Raw genomic sequence first — 12,771 nt, 5'->3', positions numbered from 1 at the left:
TCCCAGTCCTACCCCAGTCCTCTCCTCAGTTCATGCTCACAGCTTCCCAATATGTTCAGCCAGCTGCACAGCAGATTTTGCTGATGTTCTTTCATTCTTCAGTGATGCCTTGCTCAATGATACTTGGCTTGTGTCCTTGGGCCAGCAGAGGAAGAGCTCACTTTCACAGACTTAATTCTTTCATTTCCGATGGGAATGGCAGGGCCTTTGTTATAACTCTGGCACCAGTACCAAGCTCTTTATGTATTTTATGGTCTGCTGTTGTGGTGTTCAAAATGTTTGTGAAGACACAGGCCCAAGAGAGCCTTGAATTTGGTTTAAAAATACACAGTTTTGCTGATGTTCATGTTATTGGCTTTTGGAGGAGAGTAGCTAAGACTGTGAAAAGGCAAGAAGAACATTCCATTTTTAGAGATGATCTTAGAGTGTCTGCTGTCTTTTGTATCTCCTGCAATACCTACCCCATCTTGGTGAACTGAAGGTCTGCTTGAAAATACTGGTGGGGTGAAGGGGTCCTCTTTCCTTTGAGCTTCAACATTTGTGCACCTAGGAGGTCCTTGCTGACTGTACTTTGGTCCATAAGCTGTGCTTGACTGCTGGAACTCTTCCCATTACTACTCTGAAGATAGCTGACTGATTCTTTTGGTCCACAGCAAAGTGCAAGCTCGAAGGGCTTTCTCTGCCTATCTACAGCATGTTCAGTTGCGACTGATGAAGGAGGCTGGTGACCAGATCCAGAATCCCACCTGGGCTGCCAAAGAGGATGAGCAAATGGTAAGAAGCTTTGTGTTGGCCAGACTGAGAAGCCAAGCTGAAATGTGCCTTAAGAGTTTTGAGGTCAATTTCCATCCTTGGAAGAACTGAAGTCCAACTGAGATTATAGTTGTCTATCTTTGTCCACCTGCCAATGCTGTATTTTTAATATACAGACAAGGTAGGACTGCTGACTGACATCTGAGCAGCAATAGAGTAGACAGCTCTTAATGACTAGAGTGTGGTTGACATTCAAGCTGCTCAGATTTTTCACTGGATCTCCTTCACTGATCTCTGAGCTTACCTGCTTTTGAATTCTTCTCTCTAAGATTCTTTAAGATTAATTGGCAGTATCCAGTTTCTGCTGCGTTAAACAAAGCATACATCTACTCAAATAGAACAGGTACCCAGTTAAGCTTTTTCTCCTATGTACTGTTTTACTCTTTGCAGCCATCTGCGCTTAGGAATCTTCCTTGCATTCTAGATAGAGAAAAAAGTAAAAGTCACTGAGGAGAGAAGGTTACTTTCTAGCATAGCTGGTTTTTGTTGTTGGTTTTTTGATTTTTTTTTTTAAACATGTGGTGAATTTTTCTAGGCAGCATTTTAAGGCCCTATATTTAATGTATATACATTTTAAAGAGTGCAGCAAGCCCAGATACCCTCACAAACTTTTCTAAAAGAGCTTTGTACTGTAGGCTCTTGAGCTTTCTGCAAATCCAAATGTATCCTTGCTGAACGTATGTTGCAGGGAAACAGCCAGTGCAGTTCAGAGATAAAATTGTGTGTCAAGAATAATCAGTCGACTCAGTGGAAAATGTTACCCCAGCTCTTTCCAAGTGGAAATTAAATCTGGCTTTTTGAGAGTCACTTTGTCTGCTGTACTGTGAAAAATAATGTTTAAAATAACAGATCAAACCAGCCTGGAGTAATGGCAGTGAGAGGCGAGCTGTGAAATCCAATAGTTTGGCTGTGAGGCTGCTCATTTATGCATTAGCAGAGCTCCTAACCAAAAGCAAATCCAGAGGGGAGACAAAAAGGGTTCAAAACACCCACAGGATGCATCTTGCCTTAGAATCTGCTTTGCCATATGTTTCCCCCACCAGAGGTCAAACAGACATGGTGGGGGATTGGAATTACATGGCTGTAGATGTAGTCATCTGTTGCTGTGGCGAGTCTGTGGCAATAGTATACATATATGAAAAGTGATGAAATGGAGCTACATCGCTGTAGTGGAGATATCTGACCAAGATTCCCTTCCCTGTGATAGTGCTGAGAGGGTTTTATGTTAGTACGCTTCATCATAGGCTTTCGTTAACACATTGCAGGTTGTTTTTTGGAAATGTTTCCCTAAGGTATTGGACTTTCCAGGTTATTCTGTGTTGTTGCTGCTTTTTGCTGCTTGTTTTTTTGTTTTCTTCATCTGCCATGCTTTTCAGACAAACAGTCCTCAAGTGTTCCCAATTCTGACCCACCTCAGGCAAGGCACACCATTGCTCTTCTCTCCTCACCTTGGATTTGTAGGGCTATATTAAAAATGCACATTGCAGAATGCTTTTGCCTGCCAGTTGTCAGCTCATTTTTTCAGGACAGTGTGTTTAGTTCTTGCCAGTCATTAGCTGCTGTAATACCTCTGTTCTTTTGCCCACATCTTGCAGCTGATCCATTGTTAACTCCATCTCTCTTGCTTGCAGGAGCTTGTGGTACGCTTTCTGAGGCGAGCTGCCAGCAATCTTCAGCAGTCCTTGAGGATGCTACTCCCCAGCCGTCGTTTAGGACTAAATGATCGTCGTCGTATCCTGGCTCACCAGCTGGGCGAGTTCATAATCTGTTATAACAAGGTGACTAATTCTTTCTTGTTTCTTCTTTTGGTAGCTCTTTTTTGGTTTCTGTTCTTTTCCTCTAAAGTATCTCCTGCTGGCTGCTGTCATAGTCAAGACAGCAGGCTGTTTTAAAGGCTCTGTTCTGTAATTTACATGGTCTGTTTGCAGTTGTGCATCCAGTAATGGTAGTTTGTCTGTTCAAATTGTCAGATAGACAACAGTATTACTACGTTATGTATGCAGTCTGGTAATCATGTGCATAAAAGTAAAAATAAGGGTTGAAATGAAGTGGAATTCAACTAGCAGTTTGCTTTTTCTTTGGCTTGTCTTCAATTCTAGTGCTTTGTAATGCTTCTTCCCATTTCTCCCTATTTTTATTATGCTTCTTTAGAGATAACTTTTTTGTACAGACCAGTATGAAATATGTATTTTACCATTTGTTTGGTATACTGAGGGACTGCTACCTATCTGTAGTATGGGAGTCTATATGTGTAGTGATAAGAAGTAGGTCCTAATTTAAATAATTTTCACCTCTTTAGATGTAGAAGATGCTGTTCTTAGCATAGTGGTTTCATGCTAATCCTTGTTTTGCAAGAACAGCTTCCCCTTTCCTTTGCCGCCTAGCATTTCTTTAGTGTTCGAACAAGGGTAGTTTAAATTTTGCTTTCGGAGGCTGCTGAGCACGCAGGCCTCCAAGCTCCTACTCGTTAGCAGAGGATGTTCACTTACATTACCTTGTCAGAACTGACATCTGGTAATTTGATCTGTCAAAGCAAGGTTGGTATTGAACCAAATCTGTTCCAGGGAGTGCCTTGTATGCCTAATGCTCACTGAATTACTGTGTTAGGAGTAACCACAAAACAGTTGGGTGGCTCTGTGGTGAGTGAAGAACGCAGCTGCTGTGGATATAATTTCCACTCAAATTGTATTCAAACATCAGGATTTTCTGCTAACTCTTGAGTAAATTCACAAAATAAAGCTGTGTAACTGGTAACAAATCAGTGCATAAACATATTTTCTTAGTTAAAACAAGTGAGAACAGATCACTTGAGGTTTTAGGATGTACACGTTTAAGCCATTGAGAGACTCTTAGGCTATGAGGTTTTTGATGTCTGATTCCAATGTATAGATGACTTTCACTGACTTGTAACTTCAGATTTAGTAGGGCAATCCTATTAACCATTAGGTATCTTCTGTAATGACACAGAAGAAAAAATACTATCTCCAGCAAACTACATAAAACAGATCACATACTGTCCAGACTTTTACTTAAGTAGTGAAGGGTAGAGACATGTCCCAGAGTGGCTTTTTCTTTCTGCTCTTGAATTACCTTTCAAAAGATGTATGTGACCTTTTCATCATGGGAATGCTCAGAGTACCAGTAGGAAGCAATGAAGTGGAGGTCAAGTCTGGTCAGATAAAGCTTGTATGCTGGTATTGGTATTTCAGACAGACGTGTAGTTTTTTTTTAAACAAAAATGTTTGTATCAATACAACCTCTAGTGTCAACAAGTTCTACTGGTGTAAAATAGATCATTTATATCTGAGAGCTTGCTCCCATTCTCACACACAAAGACTTACCATCTTTTATTCCAGTATATTTTAGTGTATAAACGCATATTTGCACAAGCTGTACTGTTTTACTTTCTTTGCTTTTGCTAAAGCAGTATATTTTAGGTATGTAGATAAGCCCTCAGCAATTTGCTGCATGACAAGAGAAATTTACTCAAGAAGAGAACTCCTAGTTTATGGTAGGAAATGTGGATGCCCTCAGCAGACCTTCTTGATTGAGTTTCTCTATTTTATATCTTTGTCCTCCTTTCTTTTGGAATATCTCCTTTTGGGACAGATGCTCAAATAAAAGCTATTTTGAGGAGCTCTGTGACAGAAACAGGAAAAGTAGAAAGGAGACCTAATATCTGTAAAGAATGATTTCCCCCCCCCCGCCTCCATACTTCCTTATGTCCCAGCAAAGGGTGTATTTGAAGGAGCAGCAGCATGTATTTATGAAGGCTTGACCGCTTCTCAGCAAATTAATTCTAATAAGTTATGTCAGGTGGAGGAATGAGGAGTTTAGTGTATGCTTAGCATGCTGTCTCTGGGGCTGTCTATATTTATCCATTCTGTTGCACATAGTGAAATACTTATAATTTGGCTCTTTGGAGTTGATGTTCTTTTTTCCTTAGATCCCATGGAAATGTTTTTTGTCCTCTCTGAGCTGTAGCTATGCCATGGAACATAAAGTAAATACATAGAGATACTTACTGATACTGCTTATTAACAGGAAACGGAGCAGATGGTTCAGAAACGACCAAAAAAGAAACAGGAAGAGGAGGAGGAGGGAGTGAATCCTGAAGGTTTTCAGAACTTTATTACCAGAGCAAGGTAGGAATAGATTTTATTCCCTTTGATAAAGGATCTCCCAGCCCTGAAGGTGATGGGATTGTTCTAAGGATGATCTGATTGATCTAAAGGCCTCCAGATACCTTTACTGACTGTAGCATCTGCTTCTGCTCTTGCTGGGGAACAGAGAACTTGTCTTTTCTCTTTTCTTCCTTCCAGCAACCAAATACTTGTAGCATCAGTGTCTGGTGCATAGAGAAGGACATACAATAGATGTTTTGACCATTAAGTAGATTCCCAAAGGATAGCAGTGGTTGCCCTGGTCTGTGTAAATTTCAAACTGATGCTGGTGAGCTAATGGTCACCTTTCCTGTGATGCTGGCACGAATGTGGCAGTATTTTGGAAGGAGAATGAAACTAGAGCTGCTGCTCAGATGGCCTTGAGCTGCTGTGGTTGAACAGTTGTTGTGGCTCTGGCTCTCAAGTTTCTGCTCTCAGAAACAAATTTCATGCTTGCTGCCTCTCTTCAGGAACTCTCCAGGTCCGGACTTTCTGAGATGAGGAAGGAAGGGAGTTAAACTCCCTGTCTTCATCCTAACCTCTTATTTGGCTTGCTAAGGCAGTTCAGTGCAAGCAGTTACTTTCACAATGAAAAAGCAGCATTTTCTAACTGTGAATTTTATCTAACTCTGAACTTTATCTGCCTTAAACTTACAAAAGTCTGGTAGGAAATGTATTTTGAAAATAGGTAAATACTCTTTATGGCCTGTAGTATTGTATGAAAAAAATGGTATAGCTATCTGACTATGGAGAGGTCTGAAATTATTCATTGAACTGGAATTCTGTCCTCAAAACCTCTGATTCTTGAGCACAAAACCTGATTCCTTTTGAGTCCTTTATTTGACCCATATATGACATGTCTATATGGGCAAGGACCCCTGTCAATATCTCAACAGGTAGAGTTCACCTGCCTTTTTAATGCCCTTCTATCTTCTCTGGTAAGGTTAACAGTCACTGCTTCTTTTTCATGATCAGTTATGAAACTGTTCTTTCTTTTTCTCTGTTTGGATAGCACTCTTAGTGACTGATTAGAGGTGAGTGATAGCTGAGGCTTTTTAACGAAGTTCAGGAGGGTTCACAGTCTCTTTTGATGCTACACTGTCATGAAAACAATGAATTTTACATTTTGCTAATATAACTGATGGAGTCATTACCACAACAGATTTACAGGCTCCAAGAAAAATCTCTGATTTTCAGATAGAGTTCTATAAAAGAATGATACTCAAGATGTCTGACTACCATATACCATAGCATCTACTCCTGCCACTAGAAATGCACATTACATGGGCATGCTCTTGGTTCACTGACATCTCTGGCCACAAAAATGACTGTTGCCTCCTAGGGCAGGTCATTTTGCTTTTTGCCAGAAATACTAAGAGATGGCTGTTTGGGGCAGAACTGCATAGTCTTCTGTTTCCATGTTATTGGCTACCATGCCATCATGGCCTAATACATAGTCTAGGCTATGACTGGAGATTTTTGCTGGATCATCTCCTGAGTGATAAAGAACAGCAAAAGCCAGTTTGCCAACGATCAGGCAATTTCTAGCAATGATCTTTCTGCTTCTTGTGAAGTATCAGGTATATTTGAAAACTCTGATACCTGACACTACTTTGCACTGTGCTTGAAGCTTAAATGAGTGAGCTAGTCATTTGGAGCCAAGCAAAGGGGATAGATTTCCACTTTGAGTGTTTGTTCTGCAGTACAGTGAATGCAACACTGGAGAAAATGGTTAATAAATGTTGCCACTTAATAATTGGGATTGTCTCATTGACTCTCTAACTTCGATATCACATGGATGGCATTGTGCTTAGTTACACACGTGCTACAACCATTGCTTCTAAATGTCCTCAGTGCAATGTAAAATTATATACTTATGCTGGTAAATTGACTTAAAAGCTTAAAGCACCTTTCCACCAACAACTTTTCATTCTTCCATTTCTTCTTCATCTCTGTTCTCATTGGTTTGGGAGGAAAGATGAACTTTGCAGCATGTGCTGAAGGCCCAAACTCCAGTGGGATCAGTTTTAGACATTGCTTTTACCAAAGCTCAGGCTAGCCAAGACTAGCGCAACTGTGATATGCAGAGGATATTTTGCAGGATTATAACTGCTGCTATGCAAATTTATAGTCCTGTGTTAAACTCTTGTTGTAACAAAAATGAGAAATGTATGCAAGTTTTGTGAGATTCACAAAAATATTGACTGTTCTGTTTGTTTACCCAACAGTTTTGGCTAATTAACAAGCTCTTCCTTCCTCTTTCCTTTTATCCCCCTGCCCCAACCCTGCCCCCAGCTGAATTGAAACTACTAATGATGACTATAAAACAGAGTGCTGAGTTCAGTTTTTCATGAACAAGATAGCTGCTTGTTCTAGAGAGCACCTGCGGAAAATTCGCAAACTTAGTTGTGAACTGAATCTCTCCTGTTGAACTGATCTCCCCAAAAAAGTGTTTGGAATTTTCACTTGCTCTTTATTTATCCTGGGAAGGCTCCTGAATGCCTTGAATTTTCTACTGCATAAGAAAATGGCATTTCAGTGGGAATCTCAGGTTTAACCAAGGCATGTTCCTTTCCTTCTGCTCTTACCCTGCAGAACCGAGCAAATCATTAGCTTGTCTGGCCTCACCTTTTTTCCCCACTCCCCTCTTCAGTCTTCTTATTGTTTCTTGTCTTTGACTATCAGTTACATGAATGCGGAAAAACTTAGAATCCTCACTTATATCCATTCTTCTGTCCTTATTGTAGTGAAAGTGACCTGGAGAAAGTGCTGACATTTTACACACACAAAAACAAGTCAGCAGGTGTCTTCCTAGGAACAAATTCCACAAGCACAAAACCCAGCAACACCAGGAACCAGTCAGAGAAACAGCCTCAAGGGGGTAAGTTTTGCAGGTAGTTTTGAGATGATGTTGCCCAGACAAATCCAGTTTAACTTCAGTCTATGGAAAGAGAACAGCCCCTCCAGACTGTTACTCAGGCTTCTTCAGGTTGCGGGGTTTTTTTTTTGTTTGTTTGTTTGGTTTTTTTTAACTGACTCTATACGTGAAGACGAGTTAACTGCACTCCTACCTTCTTTGCCTGAAGTGAAATGGAATGAATCTGGACTAGCATTTATAAGGAACTAGATGCGGTGGCTCATGACCAAAATGAGAATGTGCGAACTGAAGGCACTGAGATTTGAAATGAACAGAGAATCCTGAAATCAAAGTAAGGGTTGAGAGAAATCAAGGCCTGTTAAATTGTGTTGCCTGCAGTGAGCATACCCATTGGAGCGCAGAGTCTGTATAATTGAGCCTAATTAGGTGTTCTGTGGAAGGAAGTACAGTGCCAGCCATACATATCCAGTAGTCCATGCTACTGTACATGACAGCACAATTGTGATCAATAGAATCGCGTGGTCTACAGTAAATATTAGCAAGAAAGTCCACTGTAACAAGGTTTAAATTCTGCTGTCCTGTTCTAATGATATCACACTTTGCATTGTTCTACTTCCTAACTCCTTGATTTTGTTATAGAACATCCTGACACGGTGAAAAAAATAAAAGGTGATCAGCCCCAAAATTCAGTTGCAGATCTGCCTGCAGAAGGAGCGTTAAAAGGCTATAAACTCAAAGAAGTCAAATCAACCTGTAAGTGAACTGGCTTAAATCATCATCAAGAAAATAATGAATGCATGTACTGTTTTTAATACTTTTTTAAACAAAGATTGGAACCTTTGGGTTCAAACTGAGGGATTGAAATGCCCAATTTTGAGGAAGATTCTGCAGTTTTTTCTTTTAAACCGAAAAGAAGATAATGTACAGTGAGCAGTATGAAAGAGTTAGCTGCTCCTCTGTGGGGGAAGATCTAGATATGGCAAACTTTGAAAGAGGATATTCATTATGTAGAGCCTCTTCTTGTCTTTGCTGATAGATAATGTAATTTTGGCTTCAGTGTGTCTGAGTAGAGGAATCTTTGGTGTGTTGATGTTATCCAAAGGACCTGAAAAGCAGCTTTTTCTCATGTAGTGTGCTCATTATTTTTGTGTAGTTCCAGAAGGACCCACCTTCTCCTTAAATGCTGAAGTGAAATTACCTCAGTGCGACCCTCCTAGTGCTTCTTCATCTGTTTCTGGTGCCACGTTCCAGAGAAGTACCAGTTCCTGGATACCAGCTCAGCCTCCAGCCTCTGAAAATTCACAGGTGCCTGGTCACCATTCATTGCCAGCTCCTCTGGTTGGTCCCAGGCTGATTCAATCCCCATCCCTACTACCCTTCTTGCAGAGCACAGCTCCTGACAGCCCTTCTGTCTTCACAAACCCAGTGTCCAGTGAGGCTTCTAGCCTTGCAGGGTTACATCGTTGTCATTCTGGTAGCTACACCATTGGCCCATTCTCATCTTTTCAGAGAGCTGCTCAGATCTACAGCCAAAGATTGTCCCGACCATCCTCTGCAAAAGTAGGTGAGTGTTCTGGGATGTATAATAACCTGCTAGTTCAGTATAGAGATTGTTCAATCTCTGTTCTGGAGTAGATAGAAATTTTATGTTTCTAGAATTATGAGTCTTGTTGAATGGTCCTAAATTTCTCATGGAAAGGCAGAGTGCAGAAAGCAGGCCTTGTTTGCCAAAGATGCCCTTTTATTGAGCAGATGAACAGGGAATTATAGAATCGTTTAGGTTGGAAAAGGCCCTTAAGATCATTGAGTCCAACTGTTAACCTAACACTGCCAAGTCCACCACTAAACCATGTCCCTAAGTGCCACGTCTATGCATCCTTTAAATACCTCCAGGGATGGTGACTCAACCACTTCCCTGGCCAGCCTGTTCCAATGCTTGACAACCCTTTTGGTGAAGAAATTTTTCCTAATATCCAATCTCAACCTCCCCTGACACAACTTGATGCCCTTTCCTCTTGTCCTATCACTTGTTACCTGGGAAACCGACACCCACCTCACTACAACCTCCTTTCAGGTAGTTGTAGAGAGCGATAAGGTCTCCCCTCAGCCTTGAACTTTGAACTCGGCCTTTGAACTTGTTCGAAAAGAGCTGGGAAATGAATTATTGTATATTTTTGCTTGATTCTGTTACTGATCTCTCTTGTTTATCTTTAGTGATTTTAATGTAGTTTTGGTCAGTAGAAGTCCTATCTCAGTCTATGTGCTGTTCTTAGTTCTGTGTTTCTCTACCATGCAGAGAAATCCTTTAACAAAACCTCACAATTGTTGAACACTTAAAGGTGTGTCAAGACCTCCAGAAAAGAAAGATCTGAATGAATCATTAGTGTATCTCATTCTCTAGGACCCTTCAGCACTGCCATATCCAACAGTATCTTAAAAACAAGATCTAGAGACCTCTCATTTACCATGCTGGGGTAGAACATAGTTGTGCAATACAACTTTAGAGTGTAAGGAATCTGAAGGGTAGAAGAAACTATAGGAATTTATGGATGCAGCCTGTAATCTATTAGGAGAGTTTTGGGAACCACACACAGGCTAACAGCTGTGGTCCTGATAATTTTTTTTTTTTTTTTTTTAATGATGGTATACATTTGCTTTAGGTTGACGTTAGGGTCAGCACATGTTCACTAGGGTTGCTGTATATATATTGAGAACCTTTCTAGCATTAAAATAAATCTGACTTCCCAACTGAGTAGCTTATTTAAAAGGATCCATTAGTTTTTAAGGAAAAACATTATAATTTTAACTTGGCTAACAGCAGCCAATATTCTCTGGAATTGGGTGCCATTAGATACATTATGATAAAGAGAATATGTGTTTGGAATTAACAAAAGCTCATATAGGCAATACCGATACAGAATAGAAGGCTGTATTCTCCCTAGAATGTGCAGAAAGTATCATACCTGCTTTTGTATCTCTGTGATCAGCAGGCTGAGACAGTCTGACATACCGCTCACTAAGCATATCCAAATGTTTGTTTGGTAGGTTTGTGCCATCGTAGTCCAAGTACGCAGCGTGTGGGCTCAGCCAGGATGTACAAAGATGCAGAAGATACTTCTTCCCAGGGCAAATGTTATAGCCCCAGTATGGTAGCAGCAGAACTACAGCAGCTGGCAGAAAAGCAAGCAGCCTGTCAGTATTCCCCACCAAGCCACATCAGTATCCTTACACAGCAGGTATGTAATCAGTAAAGCTAGAGTCCCTGTGACAACAGAAAAGTCTGTCACAGTCTTCTGTGTCAGCACCGGGCTGGGCTGAGACGTGCTGGAAGAAGTAAATCTCATGAAAATTGATTACTGTCATACTGTTGTTTTGAAGTGTTTACAGGGACCAGAATTTTGATTTTTTTTACGAGATGACAAGAACGTTGCTAAAGTCCTTTTATAGAAGAAAGTGAGACTGGGCAGAGAATTAGAAAATATGTTATAATAAAACCAAACCCATGCTTGGTCTTATTAAACAATAAAACCAAGTCTTCTCAGATTTGTGCTTCCATACGATTTGCTTCCTCATTCCTCCAGTGTGTCATCATGGTGCTGGGAATGGAAGTCTGCAGAATGAATTCTGATATAAATTCTAAATTCCAGTAACATTGTAAAGACATAATGAAGTACTTACTAGCTTGGGATATGATAATCCTTTTGCTAAACATGGTGGTATAGATCCAATTTACATTGGTTTCTGGTAGAATTCCACTTAGGAGGTTTTTGTTTTTTTCCACTTAGCACTTTTTGAGTTCTTATGTCCTAAATGGCTACACACGTAGTCTTTTTTTTTCTTTGTAATATGCTATAGTTGTGTTCATCAAAGGTGTTCAAGTTGGACACTTCTCAGTTAATTAAGCTGCCAACTGGAGGTTCTCCAGGATAGGCGCTTTGTGTCGGAAATGAATTTTTTCCCTCTTTATTTGCTAGGGACAAACAGTTTGAATATCTTCACTCTGATACTTTTGATTTTGGAAGTATTGTTTTAACAGTGATGTTTTGCTAAGTTTTCTGAGGCATGTTTAATAGTTGCAATAGCTGCTGCTATTTGCTTCTTTCAATTTTATTGTTGTATGTTTGGATTTTGAATATCTGGTTAGATGATTGGCAATATGTCTTTTTCAAAAGGTGAGGTGCTTTTATAACTCTAGGAAGCTGAATAGATTTTTGGACCCTTCTACATCTATTTCAAGGTTTTGATTCAGTCTGGGCAGTTCCAGAACGAACACAGGCGACTCTGGTCTTTGCAGATAGGTCTTGAGCTTTAAAGGATAAGTCACAAAACCAAGGCACCTTCCTAGTGATGAACTCAGAAGAGAATGTGAGCGCTGAATATACCAGTGATTCTGAGGCCTGATCTTGCGTCAGGCCAGACCCTACTTAAAGAATTTGATCTTTCAAAGACTGAAGTGGTATGGGGAACAGCAGGAGAAGCTTGTTTGCTTGTCCAGTAATATTCAGAGCTGTCAGTCTCGTTCTCTTAATGAAATCAGAATTCAGCTTTTTAAGCTAAACTTTGTCAGTAAAACTGTTCAAAAAAATTTGGTAGTGAAACATTTTCATTCAGGAAATGCTGATTTGTTGAAAGCTAAATATATGATGGTAATTGCCTCCTTGGATAAAAATTAGTATCTAAACAAATATTTGAGAAAAAATTTAAATGTATCTATTTCATTTCAGTCTTTTCAGAAAAGAACTTTTAAAAATAAATTCATAGACTTTCTCCCTAAAGCCACTAATTTCCCACTTGGCTCCAACTGCTGTGGTTTCTAAGGTCTGTCTAGAGAACCCAAGTTGTCCTCTTGCTGCTATTTATATAGCTATTAGATGATTTTTAAACTTCTGGATTCCTACTATAGCTAGTTACTGCTAG

The 12,771-nt window shown here is 40.1% G+C and overlaps 1 protein-coding gene across 13 annotated transcripts in view; it reads left to right on the top strand.

The window, feature by feature from the left end:
• Nucleotides 1-12,771, top strand: part of TTLL5 (tubulin tyrosine ligase like 5) — a 145,550-nt gene that overhangs the window by 54,484 nt on the left and 78,295 nt on the right. For 11 of the 13 annotated variants that reach the window (XR_005931968.1, XR_005931967.1, XR_005931969.1 and 8 more), the window contains 7 exons: nt 654-774; nt 2,445-2,591; nt 4,858-4,958; nt 7,724-7,857; nt 8,494-8,607; nt 9,008-9,418; nt 10,900-11,090. Coding sequence is in view for 10 of the 13 variants with exons in the window: in XM_030003084.1 (XP_029858944.1) it covers nt 654-774; nt 2,445-2,591; nt 4,858-4,958; nt 7,724-7,857; nt 8,494-8,607; nt 9,008-9,418; nt 10,900-11,090 (1,219 nt within the window). In the remaining 3 variants the exon portion in view is untranslated. The remainder of the gene's footprint in view (nt 1-653; nt 775-2,444; nt 2,592-4,857; nt 4,959-7,723; nt 7,858-8,493; nt 8,608-9,007; nt 9,419-10,899; nt 11,091-12,771) is intronic. The other 2 variants (XM_041122021.1, XM_041122020.1) reach the window with 2 other exon arrangements.

Source organism: Aquila chrysaetos, chromosome 2 (genome assembly GCF_900496995.4).
Source record: "Aquila chrysaetos chrysaetos chromosome 2, bAquChr1.4, whole genome shotgun sequence".
Classification (NCBI taxonomy): domain Eukaryota; kingdom Metazoa; phylum Chordata; class Aves; order Accipitriformes; family Accipitridae; genus Aquila; species Aquila chrysaetos.
Note: the sequence above shows the minus strand (reverse complement) of the source record. Positions and strands in the feature narration are given on the sequence as shown.